This window comes from Equus caballus, chromosome 8 (assembly GCF_041296265.1).
Source record: "Equus caballus isolate H_3958 breed thoroughbred chromosome 8, TB-T2T, whole genome shotgun sequence".
NCBI lineage: Eukaryota > Metazoa > Chordata > Mammalia > Perissodactyla > Equidae > Equus > Equus caballus.
This window is the reverse complement of record NC_091691.1, coordinates 15,845,984-15,870,539: the sequence shown is the minus strand read 5'-3', so window position 1 is coordinate 15,870,539 and position 24,556 is coordinate 15,845,984. Positions and strand designations below refer to the sequence as shown.

The 24,556-nt window shown below is 52.3% G+C and overlaps 1 protein-coding gene and 1 long non-coding RNA gene across 5 annotated transcripts in view; one reads left to right on the top strand and one right to left on the bottom strand.

Annotated features, from left to right (window-relative positions):
- The window catches only part of LOC111774631 (uncharacterized), a 52,069-nt gene that overhangs the window by 6,387 nt on the left and 21,126 nt on the right, over positions 1–24,556 (bottom strand). The window contains exon 3 of one of the 3 annotated variants that reach the window (XR_002809695.2): positions 8,025–8,881. The exons of 1 other annotated variant lie outside the window; for it this stretch is intronic. This is a non-coding gene — a long non-coding RNA (uncharacterized lncRNA). Of the gene's footprint in view, positions 1–8,024; positions 8,882–23,704; positions 24,041–24,556 lie in introns of those variants that run through there. One more of the 3 variants, XR_011420800.1, reaches the window with a different exon arrangement.
- CABP1 (calcium binding protein 1) lies at positions 1,166–23,717 on the top strand. Of its 2 annotated transcripts, XM_001488554.6 has the most exons (7): positions 9,762–9,978; positions 14,595–14,774; positions 17,549–17,579; positions 17,828–17,971; positions 19,010–19,119; positions 19,353–19,500; positions 23,263–23,717. In XM_001488554.6, the coding sequence occupies exons 1-7, from the start codon at positions 9,934–9,936 to the stop codon at positions 23,286–23,288; spliced, it is 684 nt and encodes a 227-aa protein (XP_001488604.1). In that variant the 5' UTR covers positions 9,762–9,933; the 3' UTR covers positions 23,289–23,717. The 2 variants fall into 2 exon arrangements, with proteins under 2 accessions (XP_023502792.1, XP_001488604.1); XM_023647024.2 differs by lacking the exons at positions 9,762–9,978; positions 14,595–14,774 and adding an exon at positions 1,166–1,891.

The window sequence follows — 24,556 nt, the reverse complement described above, 5'->3', positions numbered from 1 at the left end:
CTAGCCTGTTTTTCTTAATTCCTTGCATATGGGTATGTAAAAAAAGCAGTGTAGAGAAGGGCGGACCCTTGGCATGAGTGAGGTGTAGCATATTGGCAATCTGTCCATCTATCCTTCTGTTGAGGCTAAGTGGTGACCAGACTTTCCCTGTTCTCATGCATGGATGGCATCAGGGCCCGAGACCAGAACAAGGAGAGCCTGGGAAGTTTACAGCCAACCCTGCTGCAAGTCTTAACCATCCCATTACTAAGCAAGAGTGGTAGATGGGGCCTTATAAGGTGCAGAGGGAAGAGAACTAGTTTAAGTGCCCTGTTCCAAGCACACAGTGAGGCCTTTACGTGCATGGTGTCGTTGGATGGGACCAAGAAGTTACTTGGGATTATTATCTGCATTTTACAGAAAAAGAAAACAAGATTCAGAAAGGTTGATGACACTTGCCCAAGTTACCCAGATGGTAAGTGTCAGAGCTGGGATTTGAGATTCAAACCAGGCCTATGCGACTCCCTAGCTGCCTACCAAGAACAGGAATTTCTCTAACATCTAGAAGGGCATAAAGGTGAGAGGGGGGACAAGAGGTAGAGGGGCAGCAAATGGGTCCTACCTGAGACTTGATCATCACCAGGCCCTGCAAAGTCCAGGTTATACAGATGCCACCTGGCTTCTGTTGTGAGAACTGAAAATTCTGTGGCTGGTTTACCAGGGTCATCCTGGTCCCACTCCATGGTTCTGGGAGTCGATGAAGAGCTCCGCAGAGTGAAGCCTTTCCTTCCCGCGATGTCCTTCCATGCCATTCTGGTTCGGCGTCTGTACGTAGTGGTGTCATAGAGCCTTCATCTTTTAGTTTACTGCACCTCTCTCGTCCTCATTTCCAAAGTTGTACCCCCTGGGGAGTGCACCCCGCCTGCATTTCTGGTGGTTCCGGCGGTTCCAGGGCACTGTGGGAGCCTCCAGGCGTGTTAAGGGGCACTGCCGGTGCTGTCAAGGTCTGGGCATCTTTGGGCCCTTCGCCGAGCCCCTTCCCTTGCGCTCCCGGCATTGCGCCGCAGCGCCCCCTCCGCCGCCAGGGGCCGCCCGGAAGCGGGGCTCCTCGAGCGCGGGGCGGGGCAAGGGGCGGGGCGCGGCGGTACCTGGGCCGCCGGGGAGCCGGGGGTGGGCTCTTCAGGGACAGCCGGCGGCCCCCCCAGATCCGCACTGCCAGCCGCCGGGGAGCTCCGGGCTCCGGGCGTAGAGGCTGCGCTGTCACATGGGCGGCGGCGACGGGGCCGCATTTAAGCGGCCGGGGGACGGCGCCCGCCTCCAGCGCGTCCTCGGGCTTGGCTCCCGCCGGGCGCCCCGCTCTCTGCCCGCCGGGGGCCCCGCGCCGCGCCGCACCGCGCCGCCCCCGCCGGGCCATGCGAGCGCGGGCCCCGCCGCGATGAGCTCGCACATCGCCAAAAGCGAGTCCAAGACGTCGCTGCTGAAGGCGGCGGCAGCGAGCGGGGGCAGCCGGGTTCCCCGCCACGGCCCTGCCCGGGAGCCAGTGCTGCCCAGCCGCCGGCTGCCCGGCACCTGCCCGGGCACGCCGCCGCCGTCCGGGGACCCCAGTTCGCGGAGGCCCCTGTGCCGGCCCGCGCCGCGAGAGGAGGGCGCGCGAGGGAGCCGGCGCGGGCTCCCCCAGGCGCACTGCAGGCCCCGGGAGGCGCTGCCGGCCGCGGCGTCCCGACCTTCGCCGCCGTCGCCGCTGCCGCCGGCCCGCGGGCGGGATGGGGAGGAACGGGGGCTGTCCCCGGCGCTCGGCCTCCGGAGCTCGCTGCGAGCCCCGGGTCGCGGGGACTCCGCTCCAGCCGCCGCGTCTGAGGCAGACCCGTTCCTCCACCAGCTGCGCCCTATGCTCAGCTCCGCCTTCGGCCAGGTAAGGGCCGCGCCTCCCTCCCGCGCTCCCGGGAAAGGCGCTCGGAACCCTGCCGCGGCCGCGCGCCCACAGCCCTCCTCCTGCTGCCCGCGGCCCCCCGGGTCACGCTCCCCTAGTCCTCCCGCAGCCCGGCGCCGTTGCCGGCGCTTCTCCTCCCCCGTGCCTGATTCAGCACCCTGTGCGCTGTCCACGCCCCGGGCCTCTTCTGGGCCGGTTGCCACGGCACAGCCTCCCTCCACCTGCCAGCTCGGGAGGGGAGCGACCGCCACAAACCGCCCGCAGATTTGTGGGGGTCAAGGAGGGGCGCTCCGAGCAGGTGGCGCCAAACCCACTCCTCTGGCCCCTGACCAAGACCGCCAGTGAACGACCCAAGACAGCAAGGAGTTTGGAGTCTGGGGGTCAAGAGTCGGGGGGACTTTGGGGCACACAGCCTTGCTTGGGGATGAAGGACCCTAGCCATTGCCTGTGGTGGCCCCCAAAAGCTGGGAAAAGTTAGGAGAGCTAGAGGGAGACTCAAAAATATGAGAAAAGAGAAGTGTCTGGGTAGGCATGGAGGGGCTGTACAGATCTAGGGCTCGAACTGGAACTTTGGGGTGTGTTAAGGAGGTTGTCACTCCAGGGATGCATTAGGATAGCAGTTGGGCAGTTGTTAAGTTGTAGGACATGGAATAACAGCCTAGCCTGAATTGGTGTGCATTCTAGGGTCAGAAAGGTCACTAAAGGGTCACCAGTGGCTCCTTTTGCTTCTTCTAGACCCTTCTCTCAAGGATCCGTGGCAGCTGGGAATCTGCCCTTTAATCTAGGTCTACAGTTTGGGGGTGGGCTGCTGTGGAGAGAGATTCAGCAGAAAGCAACCTGTGAACTCCTGAGCAAAGCCAGGATTTCCTCTAGTTCTGAGTCCGTAATGAAGTCAAGCTCAATGGCACAGCGTTGAGACAGTTCTCGGGCAGCCGAGGAGGGGTGTAATGCATAGGTCTGATCAGAGTGTTTGCGTGGTGTGTAGGGGAAGAGGGTGGCCTGAGCGTTTCTGTGCTGGGATGTAGCGTAAAGAAGCTGTTTCAAGCTCCTGGCTTGCCATGCTGGATCAGAATTCCAAGGAGGCTGTGTGTATTTTGCTTCAGATCTGCACATTTCTTTTCAAAATAGTACTCCGCAGCGGCTGATGCTGGCGGAGGTCTGACATGAAGGCAGCTGCACATGGATTCGGGTTGCACGGGGCTGCTGTGGTGGTGTGATAGGGCAGCGGTGTGTGGCTTTGTTCCTGCAGGGAGCCCTCGTTAGCTGAGTTAGCTGGAAACAGTTCTGCAGAGTAGAGATTTGGACCAGGGCTGTTAGAGTTAGTGCCATGATGTGTTGAGGGAGTAGTTCCCTGTGGTGGCTTATATATTAGTGAGGAAGTGTAGGGTGTGAGGGGAGGAGTGGTCTGTGCAGTGGGTCTGGGTTGCAAAAGGAATACGGTGTTGTTGAATCAGTGACATTTATTCACCATTTATCAAATATTTTTTGAGCACCTACTTTGCCCAGGCACTTGCTGGGCACTAGGGAGACAACAGTGAAGAAGATAGCCGGGGTTCTGGCTATTTTGGAGTTTGTACTCTAGCAGTTTGGAAGGGTAGGTCATTTGCCCAGAATCACACACTTTCTGGTTATTCAGTTTGCTGGTGATCTGACTTCGTTCCTGGAAAAAGAGCCCTTTCTTTCCAGTCTCACAGAATTTTTCTGCATGGGCCCTTTGTGAGCTCAGAGCATTCCAGCTACCTTCTTGTCTTCATCCTTCCGTTTCTCAGTCATTAAATGAGGAATATTCTCCAGCTCAGTGTTCTGAAATGTCACCAGGGTCACCTGAGTCAGGAAGAGCTGGAAGCTCCCATCAAATATTTACTACCTCCTTCTGGAAGCTCTTGCCTCTGGAGCTACAGAATTTTTTTTTTTTTTTTTTTTTAAAGCTCAGCGCATTCAGTTTGGGCTTCCTGCTGACAGCTGTAAGGCATCTGCCTGAACAACAGTAACAACAACAACAAAACCCAGCCTGGGTCTTCTGTGCCAATGTCTCCAGTCTCTTGCAACAGAAGGGAATGAATCTTTCCTTCCCTTCTCTTTGTGTTGAGATTTCTGTCCATAGAGACAGGGTCGGACCGAGAGAAGGGAAATAGGGTTCTGAAGGCAGAAACTTCCAGATAAGGTCTGCTTAGGGCGAAGTATAGCCCTGAGGAAGTATATTTTTCGTGTCTTCCAAGTTCCTTTTTTTTTTTTTTTCACCTGAAGTGAATCACTTAACCTCATTAAGCCTCTGTTTCTTTATTTGCAAAACGGATAATCACAGTGCCTCGATGGGTTTTTGGGAGATCAAATGAGATATGGAGACGGGCACTGAGCTTGGCCCAGTGTGTGGCCCAGAGCAAGGGCTCTATCAATGTTAGTTATTATTATTGTTGTTATTATTGTTGATTACCAAGGGCTGCATCAGATCTTCTTCGTTCCATTTGTAATGGAGTCAGGAGGAGCCAGGGTGCAAAGTGACACTGAAGGTGTCAAGATAGATTCCTACATTAGGGGAACAGGAATTAGGATTCTTCTGGTGACCTCACCGAGCATCATCACTGCCTGCAGGGAGATGGTGTGGTTTTGAGGCTAAGGCATGGAATGGTGGCGTGGGAGATGCTAGAGCGGCAGGTTCCAGTCCCAGCTCTGTCACTTCCTCTTGCTGTGACCTTGGGGCTGTTATTTTCTCTCTCTATCTGGGTTTCTTCATCCAGAAATGAGATTGACAAAAACTACCTTCCAGAGCTGTTATGAGGGTAACATAAGGTTAAGGATGTCAAATGGCCTGACTCGTTGTGGGTGGTGGAAAAAGGGCAGCCTTCATTAATGTTGTTATTATTAATAGAGTAATCGTCTGAATGAGGGCCTGCCGGAGGTACTTTGAAAGCTGACTCTGAGCCAGGTGAGGAAGGCCGTTAAAGGAAGGAGCTGAATGACAAAGGACCTTCCCTAATAGCCTCTTTGTGGCTAGCTAAGGACATGCCACCCAGCTGCTCAGAAGTTAACTCAAAATAGGCATGACTTAAGGCAACTCTTGGCATTGGGTCTTGGAAAACTATTTTAAGAAAAGTCTTTCTGCTCCTTACCCTAAGTTCAGGAAGAAGTACCCCTTGGAGAAGAGGCAAATGCGAATAAAACCCACAGCTCTGACGCATCCTTTCCCTTTTTCTAGCTATAGAGACATCTCTTCTGATTTCGGTAGGCTAGCCCCATTCCCATACTGCTTTGCACATAACAGGATGGCAGTACAGACATCGATGGTTTTTGACTTACGATTTTATAATGGTGCAAAAACAACACACATTCAGTAGAAAACATACTTTGAATTTTGATCTTTTCCCAGTGATATGCAGTACAATACTCTCTTTTGATGCTGGGCAGTGGCAGCAAGTGCACCTCCCATTCAGCCCCACCATCACCAGCGTAAACAACCAGTACACTGACAACCATTCTGTACCAGAGAACCATGCTGTTTTTCACTTTCATACAGTATTCAATAAATTACATGAGACATTCAACACTTTATTATAAAATAGGTTTTGTGTTAGATAATTTTGCCCAACTGTAGCCAATGTAAGCGTTCTGAGCACATTTAAGGTGGGCTAGGCTAAACTGTGATGTTTGGTAGGTTAACTGTATTAGAAGCATTTTCTTTCTTTTTTTTTAAAGATTGGCACCTGAGCCAACATCTGTTGCCCATCTTTTTTTTTCTCCCTTCTTCTCCTTCCCAAAGCCCCCGAGTACATAGTTGTATATTCTAGTTGTAGGTCCTTCTGGTTGTGCTATGTGGGATGCTGCCTCAGCATGGCCTGATGAGCAGTGCCACGTCTGCACCCAGGATCTGAACTGGTAAAACCCTGGGCCGCCAAAGCAGAGTGCACGAACTTAACCACTTGGCCACGGGGCAGGACCCCAAAGCATTTTCAGTGTATGATATTTTCCACCATCATAAGTCGAGGAAGATCTCTATTTAATGAGTGAGTGAATGAATGAATGACTGGTATCTCCAGCCTCTGGACTTCAGAGGTTTCTTAGTTCCTATAGTTGAGATGGGAGAGAGAGACCGTGATGGTTTGGGTCCTAATGGATTCAGTTGCATGAGAGCTGTGTATGTTACTCACTCCTGCCCGGCCGAGTCTCTGCCTACTGCTCCCTGAGAGGGCTGGGAGCCCCTATTGCCTTTCCTCTGGGGCCTGGGGAAGGGGAAAGAGCAGGTCTGTTTGTGGTTAACATTAGTCATAGGTGGTAGGAGGGGCTTGGCGTCAGTTGTCAGTTGGTGAGAGTCCTCCAGGACGTCTCCATTTGCCTCTAGCTGTTTTGGGGAAGCCAAAAGGGTACTTGAGACCTCAGTCTAGAGCCCACTAAACAACTGATGAAGTCTCTTCTCATCGTCTTATCTTCATAGCAACCTGTGAAGGTTGGCATTATCTCCCCCCATTTTTGAGATGACGAAACAAGCTCAAGAGAGGGGAAGCGGCTTGTCCAAAGGTCACCCAGTAAATAAATGACAGGACTGTGACTTGGTCTGCGTCTCTCCAAACAACCTGCCTGTGCCGCACCATGCTGCTGGGTGGGAAGTCACAGAAGTGTGTTTCCTATTTGTCAGAAGCATCCACAAAGCACCTCTCAGGTTACGATCCAGCTTTCCCGAGTGTCTTAGCACTGGGCTGCCATCCAAGTTCAGATGCTGGCAATGGCTGATCAGGGCCGAAGGCCAGCCTCTCTCCTAATCAGGAATAATCAGCAACGGGTTTACCCTTCTTATCCCTCTGATCCTATTATTCCATTCCAGAACTCAAAGTGCTGCTTCCGGAGGCCCACAGGCTGCTGCCACAGTGAATAGAGATGGGGAGGTGGGGCTGTGTGGTGTGCTTTTCTCCTTAGAGAAGCCCCCACCATTCAGCCCTTTTAAAAATTTTCTGCTAAGAGTCAAGCCCCCTGCCCCCTCCAGATCACCAGTTACTCATCGCTCAGGACCACCACCACCACCACACCTGCCCAACCCCAAATAGCTTAAGCAAGCTCTGTGTTTGAATCCCTGAATCCCTTGCTGCCCTTAAGCCTCAAGTTAGCGTCAGCACCCTCCCCACTAAAGAGGGATGGGATTTCTTCAAAGTGTGTGACTTTTCCGTAGGAGCCTGGTTTTGCTGTCTCCTATGTCTTGTTTCCAAGGACAGAGGCTTATCCCAATGTCAACAAGTGGGTGCTGTGCTCGGAGCTGGCCTGCAGGGGGCAGAAGTCACCAGGTCTGACAATAGGTATCGCGCTGAGTGCATGGAGGCCACGCGCAGCCCTTTAAGCCCAGTGCTGGGCAGGGGCGGGGGGCACCTTCTAGGTGCCTGGCACTGCACCAAGCCCTTTGCATGTGCTATTTCATTAACTTCTCACAAAAGCCCTAGAGGGAAGTGTTATTAGAGTACCCATTTTATAAATAAACTGAGGCCCAGAAGGATTGACGTGTCTCAAGGTCACACAGTTGCTAGGCAGCAGGGAAAGATTTGAACCCAAGTCTGTCTGACTCTGTATTCCAAGATCTTCACCTCTACATGAGTGGTTCTCAACACTGGCTTCCGGTTAGCATTACCTGGAGTACTAACCAACACCGATGGCCAGAGCTCACCTACATCTATTAAATCAGAATCTGTGGGGAAGCTCCCCAGTGATTCTGATCTGCAGCCAGCATTGAGAACCTCTGCTTTACACTGTGCTGCCCTTTTGTGCATCCACGCATTCAGTTAATATGAATTGGGTTTGTACCTGGAGCCTAACCCTTCCCCACTCTGGGGTCCCTGGTGAGCCCTAGCTTTTCAAAAGAGTCTACAGATGGTTGGTTTTCTAGATTTGGTCTACAAGTCTTTCCTGATCCCCCCAGACTAGATCAGATCCCTCTGTGTCATATTCTCAGAGTTTTTATGTTTCTCCCTCAGAGCATTTACCTGAAATGTAATTGCGTTCCTAGCTCTTTAATATCTCCTGCCACCTGCTGGAATGGAAGCTCCCTGAAAGCAGGGGCCGTGTTTATCTTGCTCGTTGCAACATTTCCAGAGCCAAGCACAGTGCCTGGCACATATGGACAAATTGGACAATGATATTTCTTCTTTCCATTTTAATAATTACTTACGGAGTACCTCTTAGGTGCCATGCACTTTCGCACATACGCTTTATGAGCAAGATAGGCGAAGCCTCGTTTTCCGAGGAAACTGAAGCTCTGGAATGTGAGATGTCAGAAGCCAGCAGAGCCAGGACTCAACCCCAGGCCTCCAGATCCTTCCCATTCATCTGAGTCCATCATTCTTCCGCGTGACCCTGACCCCGACTATGGAGATGCTGCCTTCATGCTCTGCTTCCAAGGAACACGTCTTTGAAGAAGGCATTTATGTTGGCTGCTCACTCTTCCCATTCCAGCTCCCCCGGCAACTTCACCCCTTTCCTGCCCTTTAGGCGTCAACAACCCCCCCTCCAGGCTCCTCCCTCTGTCCCCAGGGGCTGCCCCTCCTTCTCCATATCCCGCTCCGGAGGTTTGGTCCAAACAAGGCTGCTGAATAAGTTTCCTGATTAAACCATTCCGTTGTCGTCAGCAGCAGCACAGTCGTCAAGAGCTATCCAGGGACCTCCTTCCTCAGCTCCCTGGGAGTGAGCCTGTGGCTCCTTCTGGGCAGCGTCCTCACCCATCTTCCCTAACGAGAGTTCTGACCAGCCACCAAAACTGGGCGAAAAGTCCCTAGGAGAGGAGCCTCTCTGGACTCAAAGTTCTTTCAGCGACGCATACAAGGGTTCTTGCATCAGGGCCTGGGAGTTCAGCTTCCCAGGCTATCTCTGCTGCCCCCTGCTGGGAGAAGCTGTGTGCAGGGAAGCAGGGACATTTCCTCTCTTGGGTCATCTGGCTCCGGCTGTAGGTCTTGAATGTGACAACTGAGGCTTGAGATGAATTCACATCGAAGCTGGAACCTAGGAGGATGAGGAAGAGCCAGTCACCTAAAAAGTTCCAGTTGTGGGAGCTTGAAGATCGCTTTGCAAAGAGTGGCCTCTCTGCTCTGCACCCCAAGGAAGCCGGTGAAAGATCCTCGCTCAGGATTAGGCAGAGGATTAGGAGAGAAGGTTCATACTCTCGCTCAGGCCCTCTGTGCCAGCACTGCCTCCATCCTGTCCCCCTCAGGGCGGTCTCTTGGCTTCGCTTGGGTCGGAGAGACCTCACACAGCCAACGGAGCAGAAGGAGCTGTTCACTGCTGTTGGCTCAGTGTGCTTCCGCCCTGGAGGCTCATCCCATTTCAATGACGAGGCAAGTGTGAAAAATGGAGCGTGATGGAGATGTCACAAGATCTCCCAGGCCCGCAACTAGAGCCGCCTGCTCTCAATCCAGCTGCGATTGCCAGGGGGCAATTAGGATGTGCGTGTGCTTGTGTGTGTGTGTGTGTGTGTGTGTGAATGCACATACCAGGCTGGGAGCTTGGAGGCACCCTGGCTTGGGGGCCCAAACTAGCCTGCTTCCCCTTCTGGGTCTGCTGGCCTAATTCCCAGCTGCAGCTGCCATTCTGGCCCACCCACCCCCGGACAATCTCCCTGCAGATTTGGCAGTGGGAGGGGGGGGCTGAGGGAAGGGGAATGAGCCAGAGAGAGGACTCAGCTCTAATCTGATATAGATGATCCAGCAGCCCTCTCCAGCTCGGCTGCCCTCTGCCATCAGCTCTCTGGGTGATTTTTCTCTGTGCCCTGCACTCTCCCCTCCTGCCTTCATCTCCTTAAGAAAGTGCCCAGAAAGTTAAACCCACACACACAAACACACACACAATCCACTTAAAAAAAAAAAATCAGAGAGCAGGAGCAGGCAGACGAGTAAGAGAGCACGCGCACAAGAGAGAGGGCTCAGATCGGTCCTGGAGGAAGAGCGGCACAGGCAGAGGGAGGCTGGGGTTGGCGGTGACCGGGACTAAGGTCTCTTAGCCCCCAGGAGCCTCCTTCATGGACCCGGGGATCCTGAGAGGGGCTGCCTCAGCTTAGGATGGGCAACTGTGTCAAGTCTCCACTGAGAAATCTCTCAAGGAAGGTATGTTTCTGGAGTTCCCAAGACCTGGGGCAGGGGTTGGGGCATCTTGCCATCTGTCCCAGAGGCTAGGCATGGATGGGAGGGGCATCTGAAGCCTGCTACCTTTCCCAGGGGTTCTGTCTAAAGCTGCTTCCCTGTTCTTACCTCTGGATTCCCTCCTATCACGGTTTTCTATGTCCCAGACTCTGAGCTGAAGTTGGGACTTAGAGCTGCATGGGGGACTGTGTTTTGGAATTTGCACAATATTTAGGAAAGAAACCACGTAGCTCCTGGGCTGTAAAATGAAAAGCATGGCTGTTCAGGATATGAGTAGACAGACCCCCTTGGACCTGGCAGGATCATAAGGGGATTGAGCTGGGTTTTGACCCTGCCGCTGCTGGCTCCCTCCCAGCAGTGGGGCTGGGGGTTCCTTCATCTCCTTTGAGGGTCTCTGACCCTCTCTGCTGGTCTCTAAGCCTTCAGAGTTGTGCGTTTTGAAGTAGATCCCATTGCTACTGAAAGGAACCAAGCAGCGTACGCCCTTCTACCCGCGATAATTCTTGAGTCAGGTCAGAGAATCTCAGCTAGGACTGGACTGGTTCAGGGCCCAGCATTGTTTCCACTGAGAAATAGGATGTTGAGCAAAGGTGTCTGCATGTCGCTTCCTACAGGGGATTTATGGCTTATACACCAGGATAAGATTCTTTTGCAGAAATTCCTTTTGGAAAGCAAATAATCACCTCCAAAGCATTTTTCATGCAAGTCTGGGCTTGCCTCTTTAGGGTTTTGCTTCAAGTGGGCTCTGCCCGTACTTCTACCCCTCTGTACTCAGGCCATAGAAGAAACTCATCGATTTTAAAGAAAGAAGGAATAATAGGGATGTTTTCTTCCAATGCTTGCGTTTTCCAGACGAGGAATTTGATTGCCACTTAGGTTAAGTGACTTACCCAAGGTCTCAGGTTAGCTAATGGCCCCTGTGTCCCTAACCCCATCCTACCTCCTCGATCAGTTTGACAGCCTCCCAATTTAGGACATTTCAGGATTTTCTGCTTGTCGTCTTCCTCATTTAGCTAAGCTGCTCACATCAAATTCCTTTTAATCTTCGCTGTTCCTGGGATCTTTCCGAGGGTTGACTGTTTCTTCTGTGCGCCCCACCCCATCATCTGTCATCTCCTTAGGGGAGGTTTTTGCATCGGCAGTGGCCTCCATGCTGTTGCAGAGAAGCAGAAACTAATCTGAATTAGTGTACAGGGCCACAGGGCGAAAGCCCTTCCCCTGGGTTCTGTCCAGAGCTTGAAAGGTGAACTTAAGAACGAGACTGTCTTTTTGTCCCACCTTATGCATCTTCTACACAGTAGACTGCTTAACAGTCTGACCTCTTGGGTCTCCTCTTTCCAGCCATGTGACCTTGGATAAGTTACTTGACCTCTCTGTGCCTCAGTTCCCTTGTCCATCAAGTGGAAATACTGATATCCACCTCCTAAGGTGATTGAGAGCACTAAGTAAAGCGCTATGCACAGTGCCTGGAATATAGTTCTCAATAAATGTTAGCTAGTATTATTGTCATCATAACCATCGTTTTTCCACTCTGGGTTTTCTGAGAAGGGGGATGGAGGAAAAAAGGAAAATAGGAGAGATTTTGAGTCCATGGGATAAGGTAAAAGACCATAAAACTTACTGCAGTCCATTTTGGTTTTTATAGCTATAATAATTGCTTTTTCCTGAATACCTGCAATGTATCCAACATCTGTTATCTCATTTGTTCCTTTCCACCAAGTAGTTCTCTTGGCTCTTTTATAGAGAAAGGAGCTGGACTCAGAGATAAGAGCTTTCCTAAGGTCACACAGCTGGCTGGAAGCAGAGCCGAGATTTAAACCCTGGTCTGTATGAATCCAGAGCTGGTATTTTATTTTTGCCTCTGTGAGAGGCTGCCCTTCTCCTTTTCCTGCTGTCATTAACATTATTCATAGATTCCTGAATCTGACCTTCTAGGCCAGCTAGTTCAAATTCCCACTCACAGCAGCAGTCCCCTCTCCCACCTCACCAACTGCTCACTCATTCAATGTCTCCTTGAATATCTTCAGCGAGGGGGAGCTTTGACCTGCCTACTCTTGGCCAGCTTGTGTTGTTAGAAAGCTGTTAGGTCATGAGGCATGCTGGCCCCTCCTGTTGCCATGCCACACTCAGGAGATGTCCCCTCGGTGCCAGGAGACATTGTCAGCCTGTGGGCTGCTGCCCATTTGGCTTCCTAAGTGGTAGTTGGGAAACTGGTAATGGTGAGAGGCGGCCACTACAGGCTCTGAGCAGGGCAGGACCAGGCTGTCAGGTGCCATCACTGGCCGAGGAGGAACAGCAGCCTCCCGGGGCAACTTGGTGCCAGGCAGTATTATGATCAAGAGAGGCAGTGGAAATTCCCCAGCCACCACTGGTTCATTCTTCGTGGGAGCAAATTCTCCATCGTTCTAATTTCTTTCCTGATTAGCAAATATTCTCCTACTTCCTCTGCCAGCAAAAGTAAATGCCTTCTGGCACCCAGCGTCTCTTAAGTTGCATCATCATCACCATCATCGTCATCCTCGTTGTCATCATCATTGTCATCACCATGGCAACTCATTTATTCAGCTCTTACCATGCTGTAGGCACTATGCAATAGCTCATTTATTTCTCACAGAATCCTGTGAGTAGACATGAATAGCCCCCTGTACAGAGAAGGAAACTAGAGCACAGAGAAGTGAAGTGACCTGCCCAAGGTCATATAGCAAGCAAGTGGCAGAGCCAGTATTTGTCCCCAAGACTCTTGGATTCCAAAGCCAGGATACTGATGTGCCTCTCAGAGTTCTGTGCAGCCTGCGGCCTCCTCCCTCCTGGGTTGCGCTCACTGTGAGCCAAATGTGCAGGAGTCAGCCAGAAACTAAAAGGCCGATTCTCTATAAACAGCTTCTGAGAGTGCTTCCTGGGCGTAAGCCACCGTCTACTGCCGTGCTTCCTCTGAGCCACTCTCCCAGTTGGAAGGTCTCTCTGCTTCTGCCCCTGCTTTAGCCAGGTCCCAGAAGCCTGTGCGAGTGTGGCTGAGGCTCTGAATGTCTTTTGGTCATCAAACCAGACAGAGCCCTTGGTCTATCTGACACCCTCAAGTTCTGAGATCCCGAGATGACCTTATTGCACCCACTGGACTTGGTCCTTCACCTCAGGTCTGAGTTGCTGCTTCCCCTTTGAGGAACCAGAATATTGCTCATCCCTCTCTAGACCTGGAAGAGACTTAGGAAGTGGAAGGGAGGCTAGTGTGTGGCTCCACAGTGGGGGTTTTGGGGGAAGAAGCGTGAGAGGACAAGGTGAGACGGGGCAGGTTGTTTGGTTCTCAGCCTTGGAGGTCAGGCTGCCCCCTGGGTCTTAGCATCTCCTGGGCGTGAGCTTCTTGGAGCTGGAGGAGACTGACAGGAAGAGGAGCAGCAGGATGGAAGGGTAGGGTATGCAGCTCTGGGGTTCTTGGACAAAGACAGCCCTCAGACTCTCAGCTGCCGTCTCCCTCCTTGGGAAGGTTTAGCTCCAATCGCCACACTGAGGGGAGGCATCCGAGTCCTGGGCTGAAGGCAAAGTGCCTGACCTGGATTCTGGGAGAGTCAGGGGGAGGGGCTGGGCATCCTGACGAGGCTGGGGTGGAATAGAATGTTGTGTCTGGATGCTGCTCTGTCCTAAGGGGACGGTCTGTGGGCAGTGCTGACTTTTTATAGCTGCATGGGAACCGTCAGGGAGGAGGATGGGTTGGCCAGGGCCTGGGAGCATAGCTATATTCGGTAAGCAGAGAGGGCCCCTGCCTCAGCCTTAGAGGTCAGCAGGCTGGGCCAGGCAGGGAGCCAGGGAAGGCGGGAAGGAGGCGAAGAATTGCTGGTGGCAGAGAGGGTCTAGTCTTGAGGCCACAAACTGGGTGGAATCCAACCCACAGATGTGCATTGTTTGGACCACTTGGTGCTTTAAATCAAAAGGTCTGACGACACTGGGCTGGAGTTAAGTCGTGTTGCCCCTTTAGAGGGGACACACAGCATCCATTTTGCCCCGAGCCCCACGTCTTACACCTGCCTGCTTCGTTTATGTTAGCTACGGCACCTGTGTTTGCAACCTCCAATCTAGCAGACTAGCTGAGCCTGCTCTCTGTGCTGCCAGCTCTGATTGCCCCCACTGCCTTCCTGGGGGCAGGGTCAGAAGTCAGTTTGGGAGCTTGGCCCCAGGCATTGCGCTGAGAAGTTGGGAAAGGACATTATTCTGTTAGTCTCTGAATGAACAGCCTCCCTTTGCCTGCTTCTCTCTCTGAGCTTCTGCATGCACACAAGTGTGTGATTCTGGGCACATGTATATCTCGTGTGTGTGTGTGGGCACGCACATGTGCTACACAGTGGGTATCACCCAGCTCTCCCTGGAGCATCTTTCAGTCAAGGATCAGAGCCTCCATCTGTTGGACCAATCTGATGCCTGCATCTGTGCATCCTGGGAGCTCTCCGAACCCTGCTGCTTGACTCTCAAGGGGCTTCTCTTGAGGAGAGCCCCTTCTAGGACCAGGAGCCAGGCTGGGGCCAGGAGGACCCTGTTGGGCAGAGAGGTGACGCCATGCCTCTTTTGTATTTGCTTGGTGCTGGCTGAAGATGCGCCAGGAGGAGAAGACGAGCTACACGGTGGTGCAGATGAGCGAGGAGGGGCTGGCGGCCAGCGGCGAGCTCCCCGGACCGCTCCTGATGCTGGCGCAAAACTGCGCTGTGATGCACAACCTGCTGGGCCCTGCCTGCATTTTCCTCCGCAAGGGCTTCGCTGAGAACAGGCAGCCTGTACGTAAGTTGACCCCAGTGGAGCCACACTCGACTTGGCTTCACAGGGCGTGAGGAGGTGCTGGGAAGAGAGGCTCCGTACACAGCAGCCCTTGTCCCCAACAGACACACCTCAAACCCTCAACTTGTGAATCTGACCCACAAAGTTTCCCACTCTCGGCTGCAAAGCACGGTGAGTCCACATCCACCAGCAAGAAATAATAATAGCAGCTAACATTGTTTTGGGTTTTTTTGAGCACTTACTATGTGCCAGGCACTGTGCTAAGTGCTCTGGTGCATTGCGTCATTTAAGCCTCCGAACAACTCCAAGAGGTGGGTACTATTATCATTCCCATTTTACAGATGAGGAAACTGAGTTGGAGAGGTGACATGCTTAGGGTAACAGCTGGTGGGTGATAGAGGTAGGATTCAAATTCGGGGTGTCTAACTCAAGGGCCCTCCTGTGTTCTGAACAACAGTACTGAATACACAGCACTGTCCAGTAGAACTTTCTATGATGATGGAAACATTCTACAGTCTACGCTGACCAATACTGTAGCCACTAGCCACATGTGGCTATTGAGCACTTGAAATGTGGCTAGTGCAACTGAGGAAGTAAACTATTAACTTAATTCCAATTCAGATTTCAATAGCCGCATGCGGCTACTGTGTTGGACAGCCTCCCACAGGTATCTGAACAGTCACAGAGCGGAGGGTATTAATGACGATGTGACACATACAAACATTTGCAGGTTCCATTTATTGAATGCCACGTGGTAAACACTCTGCTATCTTGTCTCACGGAATGCTCACAAAGGCCCTGTAAGGTGGGTACTGGTATTAACCCATTTTACAGATGAGGAGACTGTGGCTCACGGAGTAACCTGCCCAAGCTCCCACAGCTAGGAAGTAGCAGATGTAAGCTTTGCACTCGAATCTGTTGACTCTAGAGGCCAAGTTCTTCTCCCTGACCACATCGTTCCGTGTGTGCTCCATTCCCACCTGATCCCCGGCGCAGGCGCTCATGGTTTCCCTGCCACATCGGTGGGCATCCTGGCTCTACTACACTTACCCCTGCCGCTCTGCACTGGGGAGTATGTGCCTTAAGGGCCAGCCACCAGGACTCAGCCAGACCAACTCTGGTCACAGGTTCACTGCAAAGGGGTCCTTGGCTTTCCTGCTTCCTGCCTCCCGCTATATGAGAAGAATGGAGGGGGCTGCAGTGGGGGTCAGCAGGACCCCATTCCTCTGCAGTCCTGCAGAGCTGGGTCCTAGAGAAGTGGGAGGCTGCCTGAGGCCTGAAGGGTGGGAAAGGACTTGTTATGTCCACAAAACACGTCCCAGCGAGGGTACTCTGCATGTGTGCACATGCATATACTCACTTAGTCGCTTTGCTTACTGGGGTACAGGGCATTGCAAAGAACATCTTTTTGGTCACCAAGACCGAAGTCTGACTAGGAATGGGAGTGACAGCCCTTGCATGGTGCACCGTTTTTAAGTGGAAGTCCGTACAACCATCTCACAGAGACATACACACCTTCTGTGAATCCTACCCTCGGCTAGAAATGCCACCTGCAGGACCCAGCAGCTTGCAGCCGGCTCATTCCAAGCTCATATATGCTCTCAACACTATCCTGCCTCAGAGAGCCACGTCTGAGCGCCGGGTCCTGTGCACATGTTTGTCTCACAAGATGTTGCTCAGCAGCCCCTTTCTAGAAGATTCTCAGATTTTTCCAGAGTTGAAGTCCCTTGCCCTGGGGCCAATTTAGAGTGGGGGGCCAGCAGCTGTCTCTTCTGCCCTGGCCCTGTGGGCTAGAACAGCCTGTGTGCACAGCTGAGATGCCTCATGCTCACTGTGGCACGCCTGCGTGTCTGTGTCCATAATAGGTATGCCCACACCTGGTGTGTGCTTCCTCAGGGTGGGCACACCCTCCCCCATGTTCTCCCTGCCCGAAGGCAGACAGCTGTGACATGTGGGAGGATGAGCCCTGTGGACCAGTTTTGGGAGCCTACTAAGCAGGTCCAGCTGGGCAGCCATTTCTCCTGGGCACGCCTGGGCCGACTGGCACCTCACCAGCCAGAGCCTGCCCCCTGCCTCCTCCAGCCTGCCCTTTGGAGACTTCTCTGCCATCTGTTCTGATGCCTAGAGCCCAGGGTCTCCTTGACTCCCCAAGGAGACCTGGGCACTGCTGGAGGCTGGAGACATGTGCTTTGGACGCTGACAGCAGCCAGAGGCACTGGCGGCCCCCAGGGTCCTATGCTGTCCAGTGACAGGGCAAGGTGTAGGATGGGGGTCAAACTGGAGAAGGTGGGGCAGTGCCCAGGAAGCAGGACGCAGCCCTCATCCTGCCTCCACAGCCTGGGCTCCTCCTCCTCTCCCTTCCTCTTGGCTGCCTGTCTAGTCCCCGCCTTCTCTCCCCTCAGCCCCTCTCCTCCCATTGCCTTACAGGCCTCCACTCTGTTGTGACCTCCTGCTGACCCTGTTTTATTTGCAGGTTTTTGCCTCTGGACCAGCTTTCTTCCCCAACATGTTCTCGTGTCTGGAATAAGGGGCTAGGGGAGCGGAAGTTCTGTGCCCAGGCTGGATGGGGCTCTTGGGTCCCTGGGCATCTCCCATGCCTATGGGAGATATGAGGCTGCGCCTTCCCCTCAAGGACGTGGTCCAGGCACACCTCTGCTGCAGCCCTGTCACCTCCCACCCAGTGCCTGCTGCCGCTTGGATGGCCCACAGGTTGGGCATTTTGTGACTTCGGGGCCCATCGCAGCTGCTAATAGGAGCCATTCTTTTGTTTCAGGACAGATCACTGAGGCCAGAGGAGATTGAAGGTAAGATCGGCCCCTCAGGGGTAAGGGTTTCTCAGCCATCCAGCAAGGTGAGGGAAGGGAGGTTGGTGGGAAGAGAGGCACACCTCGGCCTCCTGGGGACAGCCGTGGAGCATCCTCTGTGGAGCCAGGTGTCAGAGGAATGCGCAGTCCTGGGCAGCTCCAGGGTCTGGCTCTCCAAGCTGGTGGGCCCTCGGGCTGCCTTTGCGGGTCCCACTCCCAGCCACGTCCACCTTTGTCCTCTTCCCCAGAACTCCGAGAGGCCTTCAGAGAGTTTGACAAGGATAAGGATGGCTACATCAACTGCCGGGACCTGGGCAACTGCATGCGCACCATGGGCTACATGCCCACCGAAATGGAGCTGATTGAGCTCTCCCAGCAGATCAACATGAACTGTGAGTCCCTTCACGGCCACCTCCTTCCCTTCCCATCCTCTGCCTTGCAGTCCTGTGCAGTCAGACAGGCCTGGGTTCAAGTTCTGGGCCCACCTCCTTCCAGCTCTGTGACCTGGGGCACAGCACTTACCCTCTCTGAGCCTCACTTTCCTCACCTGTAAAATGTGGGGTGTACTAGGGGGAGTGGAGCACAGGAAGTCAATTAGGGAATATCTGTCACAGCCCGCTACCTGGCACATAGCAAGAGTTGAACAGAGGGATGGATGCTCTTATTATGTTTTTCTCTGTCTTAATTTGGGTTCTCCCAGAAGCAGACCCTGAGACAAGGATTTGAGAGCAAGTAGTTTCCTTGGCAGGTGAAGGAAAGTGTTGGTCAGGCATAGGGAAGGGAGACAGCGAAGACGAGGAGCCAACAGAGGGTGTTCTGTCAATCAGCTTCCACTGGGAGTGACCGGAGTCTATTTCTGCTGGGGAGCTCAGGGGGTGCATGTCACATGCCCGCCTCAGAGTTATCCCCCAGCCGTCACCTCACCGGCTGGGTCTTTCTCCCCCAAACTCCTGTCAGTCCCTGGCTGGAAGCTGTGTGAGCAGGTGTAGGTGGGTCGGTCCTCTAGCGCTCCTACCTACTGAGAGACCCAGTTGGAAGTTGAGTTTCCATCTGCACGACAAGGGTAAGGCTGGGGGCATGTGGGCCGGGCGCCCGTAACTGCTGCTTCTCTCTCTGCCTTTCTGCGTGTGTGTCTCCATCTCTCTGCCTCTGAAATTCTTTTCCTGTCTCTGTGACCTGGTGTTTCTTTCTCTTATCCATATCTACCTCTATCCTCTTCCTGACTTGTTCCTTTAGTCAACCCCTGAACACTCCTGAGCCATTCTTTGACAAGCCGCCCGTCCATGGTCACCTCTTTCATTATTTGGCCTTTGGTTAAGCCTTGGATCTGGCACTGGGCAGGTCAGGGAGGAGTTGGTGGTGCCCTCAGGTGCCTAACTGGAGATGGGGAATGGTTAGATGGATGACTTAGCCCTTTCTTCTGTCCCCAGTGGGTGGCCATGTGGATTTTGATGACTTTGTGGAGCTAATGGGACCTAAACTCCTGGCGGAGACAGCAGATATGATTGGAGTAAAGGAACTGCGAGATGCTTTCCGAGAGGTGAGCGATGGGCAGTGGACAGACTGGTAGTGGAGAGGTTGTAATCCCAACCCCAAGATGGCTACTTGAAAAGAAACCTGAATCTGGATCCCAGACCAGGGGAAGGAGCTTGGCCAGAGAAGGGTCTCTGAGGAAGGGAGGACAGTGACTCTGGAGAAGGGGCTGAGCCTTGGGATCTGCTTGCGACAGTCTCCATGTTGTAGCCACCTTGCCCTCCTTCCTGCCCTCTCTAGTTTGACACCAATGGTGATGGGGAGATAAGCACCAGTGAGTTGCGAGAAGCCATGAGGAAACTCCTGGGTCATCAGGTGGGACACCGAGACATAGAGGAAATTATCCGAGATGTGGACCTCAATGGAGATGGACGAGTGGACTTTGAAGGTAGGTGGGGCTTGAAAGTGGGAGAGAAACCAAAGCAGTAGTGGCCATCCATGGAGCCCTGCAACTGGGTATCCATCATGCAACCATCAATTCACTTCAACTTCCCATCCCGCTACCCTTCCATCCTCCTACTGCTCCATTCCTGCATCCCTCTAATTCACCTCCCATCCCTACACCCATCCATCCATCTACCTGTCCATCTTTCAATATCTATCTCTCCATCTTTTTTTTTTTTTTGAGGAAGGGTAGCCCTGAGCTAACATCTGCTGCCAATCCTCCTCTTTTTGCTGAGGAAGACTGGCCCTGAGCCAACGTACGTGCCCATCTTCCTCTATTTTATATGTGGGACGCCTACCACAGCATGGCTTGCCAAGCGGTGCCATGTCTGCACCTGGCATCTGAACTGGCAAACCCCAGGCCGCCAAAGCAGAACGTGCGAACTTAACCGCTGCGCCACCGGGCTGGCCCCTCTATCTCTCCATCTATTCATCCCTCCAGGTGCTTATTTGTCCATTCATCTCTCTCTAAACAATCACTTATACAACCATTTATCCATGTACTTATCCATCCATGCATCTATTCATTCTTTTATGCATTCCCTCATGCATCCATCTACCCATGTACATCTCTCCATCCATACTTCTGTACTTTTGTTCATACATTGACATATCTCTATCCATCTGCCCCTCCTTCTACCCATACTTCCATTGACCTGTCCATCTGTCTGTACAATCACTTCCCCATCTATATCCATCTACTCATCCATCCATCCATCCATCCATCCCGGTGTCCATCTGCCCCCATCCATCTATCTGTCCACCTACTCATGCATCCAACCATGGTAGGTATTTTCTGGACACCACACTCCTCAACCTGACACTCCAGTCCCCTAAGATCGTACCACAGCTCACCTCCCTAGCTGCAGCTCCTACCATTCCTCACGTACACTCCACTTTAAAGCCATACCAAAATACTTACGGTCCGTGAACCAGCTAGGCGCTCACTGGAATATGCTGTTCTTTTTGTCAGGATGCCTTTTATTCTATCTTCAGTTGGCCTAAATTGTATTCATCCTTCAAGACCCAGCAGTGGGACCATTTCCTCCAGCACTTTCCCCTGCTTCTCTGGATTGAATTTCTTCTCTGGGCTTTCACAGCATCTCAGGTTCACCCTCGTTCTTCACACTGTCCCCTAACTGCTAGTTACGGTTGTCTCTCCACTTGACTCTGAACTTTTTGAGGACAGGAACCCCATTTTCTTTATCTCTGCGTTTCCTACATAACTCAGTAGCTGGCACATAGCTAATGCTCAGTAAAAGTTTTTAAAAAGCAATCAGTATTAATCATAATACTTATCATTTATTGTACACTTATTATGTACCAGTCACTGTACTGAGTACCTTTACATATATTATCTCATTTAATTCTCACAATGACTCTATGGATTGTGCTGTGATTACCTCATGTTACAGATGAGGAAACTGAGGCTCAGAGAAGTAATATAACTTGCTCGAGATTGCCTAACTATTAGGAGGCAGAGCTGGGTCATAAACCCTGGCCTGGAATCTCAACCACTACATAATACTGTGCACAACGCATTCAAGGCACTATGGGACATAGGGGAAAAATACAGTAAAATATAGACTTTGGACTTCAGGAATTTGCATTCTGAGCAGAAAGACAAATAGACATGTGCCAGAGTGTGAGTGTGTCCAGGACACAAAGGTTAGGAGGCCTTTTCCGGGGAGAAGTTGACCTTCAAGGGAGAAAAGAGTGTGGATAGATGGAGAGAAGGTTCTGGTACCACCAGATCTGAAAATCTCAGGTCATACTGTGTCCAGATAGTGCCCCCTACAGATGACAACCATTCCTTGAAACCCCAGCATCCCCCATTCATTCTGCCAGCATGGATTATACCCTTACTGTGTGCTGAGACCTGATCCCCACCTTGAGGGGCCCAAGACCAGCAAGGAAAACAGAAGCCAACAGTACAGTCCATTCTGTTTTGAGAAAAGAACAGTAGGCTGTGGGGTCCAGAGGGGGGGGCCCCTGTACCAAGCTGGAGGGGGGATTAGGAAAGGCTTCCTGGAGGAGGCTATAAATAAGTAGGGCCCTAAGAGATGAGTAGGAGCTACCAGGTGAAAAAGAAGGAAGGGATATTTACCCAAAGGAGCTGAAAAGTTATGCCTGCACAGAAACCTGCACACAGATGTTTATAGCAGCTTTATTTATAATTGCCTAAACTTGGAAGCATCCAAGATATCCTTCAGTAGGAGAATGGATAGCTAAACTGCGGTACATGCAGACAGTGGAATATTACTCAGTGCTAAAAAGAAATGAGCGATCAAGCCATGAAAAGACATGGAGGAACCTCTAATGCATATTACGAAGTGAAAGAAGCCAATCTGAAAAGGCTGCGTACTGTATGATTCCAACACTGTGACGTTCTGGAAAAGGGAACACTATGGCAAGAGTTAAAACATCAGTGGTTGCCTGGGGTTGTGGTGGGAGGAAGGGATGAATTGGGGGAGCAAGAGGATTTTTAGGGCAGTGAAACTACTTCTTATGATACTATCATGGTGAATATATATCATTACACATTTGTCCAAACCCATAGACTGTGCCACACCAAGAGTGACCCCTAATGTGAATGATGCACTCTGGGTGATGACACGTCAATGTAGGTTCATCAGTTGTAACAAATGTACCACTCTGGTGGGGAAGGTTGATGGTGGGGAAGGCTGTTTGGGGGGCAAGGGGTATAGTCGTGTGTTGCTTAATAATGGGGATATGTTCTGAGAAATATATCACTAGGTGATTCTGTCATTGTACGAACATCATAGAGTGTACTTACACAAACCTAGATGGTATAGCCTAGTACACATAGCTAATGCTACTAATTATAGTTATATGGTACTAGGCCGAGTGGTACTAATCTTATGGGACCACTGTCGCATGTGCAGTCTGTTGTTGACTGAAATGTCGTTAGGTGGTGCGTGACTGTATACGGGAAATCTCTCTACTTTCTGCTCAATTTTGCTGTGAACCGAAAACTGCTCTCAAAAATAAAATCTAGTTTGAAAAAAAAGAAGGCAGAGGGGACAAGCTACAGGAAAACTGAGAGGTGAGAGAGAGAGGGAGAGAGAGAGAGGGCCAGTTTTGCCTGAGGCGCTGAAAAGGAGATCTGTTTAGGGGCTGGCCCCGTGGCCGAGTGGTTAAGTTCGCGTGCTCCACTGCAGGCGGCCCAGTGTTTCGTTGGTTCGAATCCTGGGCACGGACATGGCACTGCTCATCAGACCACGCTGAGGCAGCGTCCCACATGCCACAACTAGAAGGACCCACAACAAAGAATATACAACTATGTACCGGGGGGCTTTGGGGAGAAAAAGGGAAAAAATAAAATCTTTAAAAAAAAAAAAAAAAAAAAGGAGACCTGTTTAGCTGGAGCATAGAGATTGCGGGTGAAGGTGAGAGATGAGGCTGAGGATGTCAGCTGGGGCCAGAACAGGGAGGGCCTTGAGGTCATGTCAGGATATTGGATGCTGTCCAGTGGGGAGCGTGGGAGGTTTAAGAGGGGTCAGATATGCAGATTAGAAAGCTTGCTGGCTGCTGTGATGGATTGGAGGGGGCCGAATGGATGTGGGGGACCAGCAGGGAGTCAGGGCAGTGGCAATGGGGAGGGGAACACAGGGAGATTGGGAGGTGGCACCCTGAACTGAGCCCTGACTGCTGCTTTCTCCCCACCTCTCCTGTGCCCTCCCAGAGTTTGTTCGGATGATGTCCCGCTGAGGCCTCGAGGGCCCCTCCAGGACTGCCAAGCTCCCACAGGTGGGGAGAAGAGGAGCCGGGGCACGCCTCAGCCCGCCGTAGCCGCCGAGAGCCCAGGACGTACTGGCGGATGGGGCCTGCCTGCACCGGGGGAGGTGCCCACCCCGGACCCCCACCCCTCCGCACTGTGAAAGACTCACAACTCCTGCAACTGGAAAGGGGGCGCCCGCCGACGAGGAGGCCACAGTGCCAAGCCGGCAGAGGTCACGCCAGGCGCCAAGTGCCATGTACCCAGCCGCTGCTGGCTGGGTGGGCCAGGGAGCTCGCCAGAAGACCCCACACAGCATGTCTGCCCTGGGTCAGAGCCTCTCGCCGTCCTCCTTAGCTCTGTGCCCGTCCCAGCTCGCCTCAGCCCTATCTCAGAACCAATAAAAATATTTCCAAGAGAAAGGCAGCCGTCTTTTATTTGGTCCTTGGTGGGGGGCGGGGAGGTGGTCTTTGCTCCTTGGGCCTGGTTAGAGGACACATTTCCTGAGTACCAACTGCACGCCCAGGACCGAACACTCCTGCATTCAACATGCATTTATTGAGTATGGTTAGGTACCCAGTCACTTCCACTCTTATCCCAGAAGCCAGAACCTGTGGGATGCAGTGATTTGGCTGGGTATGCAGCTGCCCCAAACAAAAGCAGGTTCTAGAAGAAAAGGAGACTGGATATTGGATAAGCATCTAGCATGGTCTGCCCCACTTCCTGTCTTCCTGGAGCTTTCACACTGGTGGAGGAAGCAGACAGGAAATAATCACATTGATATATGATTACAAACTGTGGTACCACTATTCAGGAAAAATGCAGGGGCCCCGCACTAAGGAGGCCTGGCCTACTCTGGGGAGGTCAGGGGGCCTTCCTGAGGAAGTGATGACAAGGTTTTTTGCCCTGGAGGAAACCCAGTGTATGTAAGAAGACACATGTAGAAACAGCTGCTATCCTCTCTGCTGAGTGGGAAGTGGGACAGTAGAGTAGTTAGACCCTGGGTTTACTTGCTGTGTGACTTTGGGCTAGTCATGTCCCCTCTCTGAACCTCAGTTTCTTCATATGTAACGTGGGGATAATAAAGGATCACGAAGCCCACAGTAAGTGCTCTCAGGGCATCACACTGCACCCCTCCAGCTGCCGCTGTTCACTGCAGTAGAATTGTGCCACGTGGCGATATTAGGATGCATTATAACCACTGTAATTAATTTCAGTAAGTGAAGGGTGGAAGGAGTCCAAAGAAGAAGTTTGTGGGTAG

Excerpts from the sequence above, each read along its gene's own strand:
- CABP1 (XM_023647024.2), top strand. The coding sequence starts at position 1,244 with ATGGGCGGCGGCGACGGGGCCGCATTTAAGCGGCCGGGGGACGGCGCC. Across the intron at positions 17,580-17,827 it reads GAGGCCAGAGGAGATTGAAG|AACTCCGAGAGGCCTTCAGA; the intron begins GTAAGATCGGCC and ends CCTCTTCCCCAG. Across the intron at positions 19,501-23,262 it reads TGGACGAGTGGACTTTGAAG|AGTTTGTTCGGATGATGTCC; the intron begins GTAGGTGGGGCT and ends GTGCCCTCCCAG.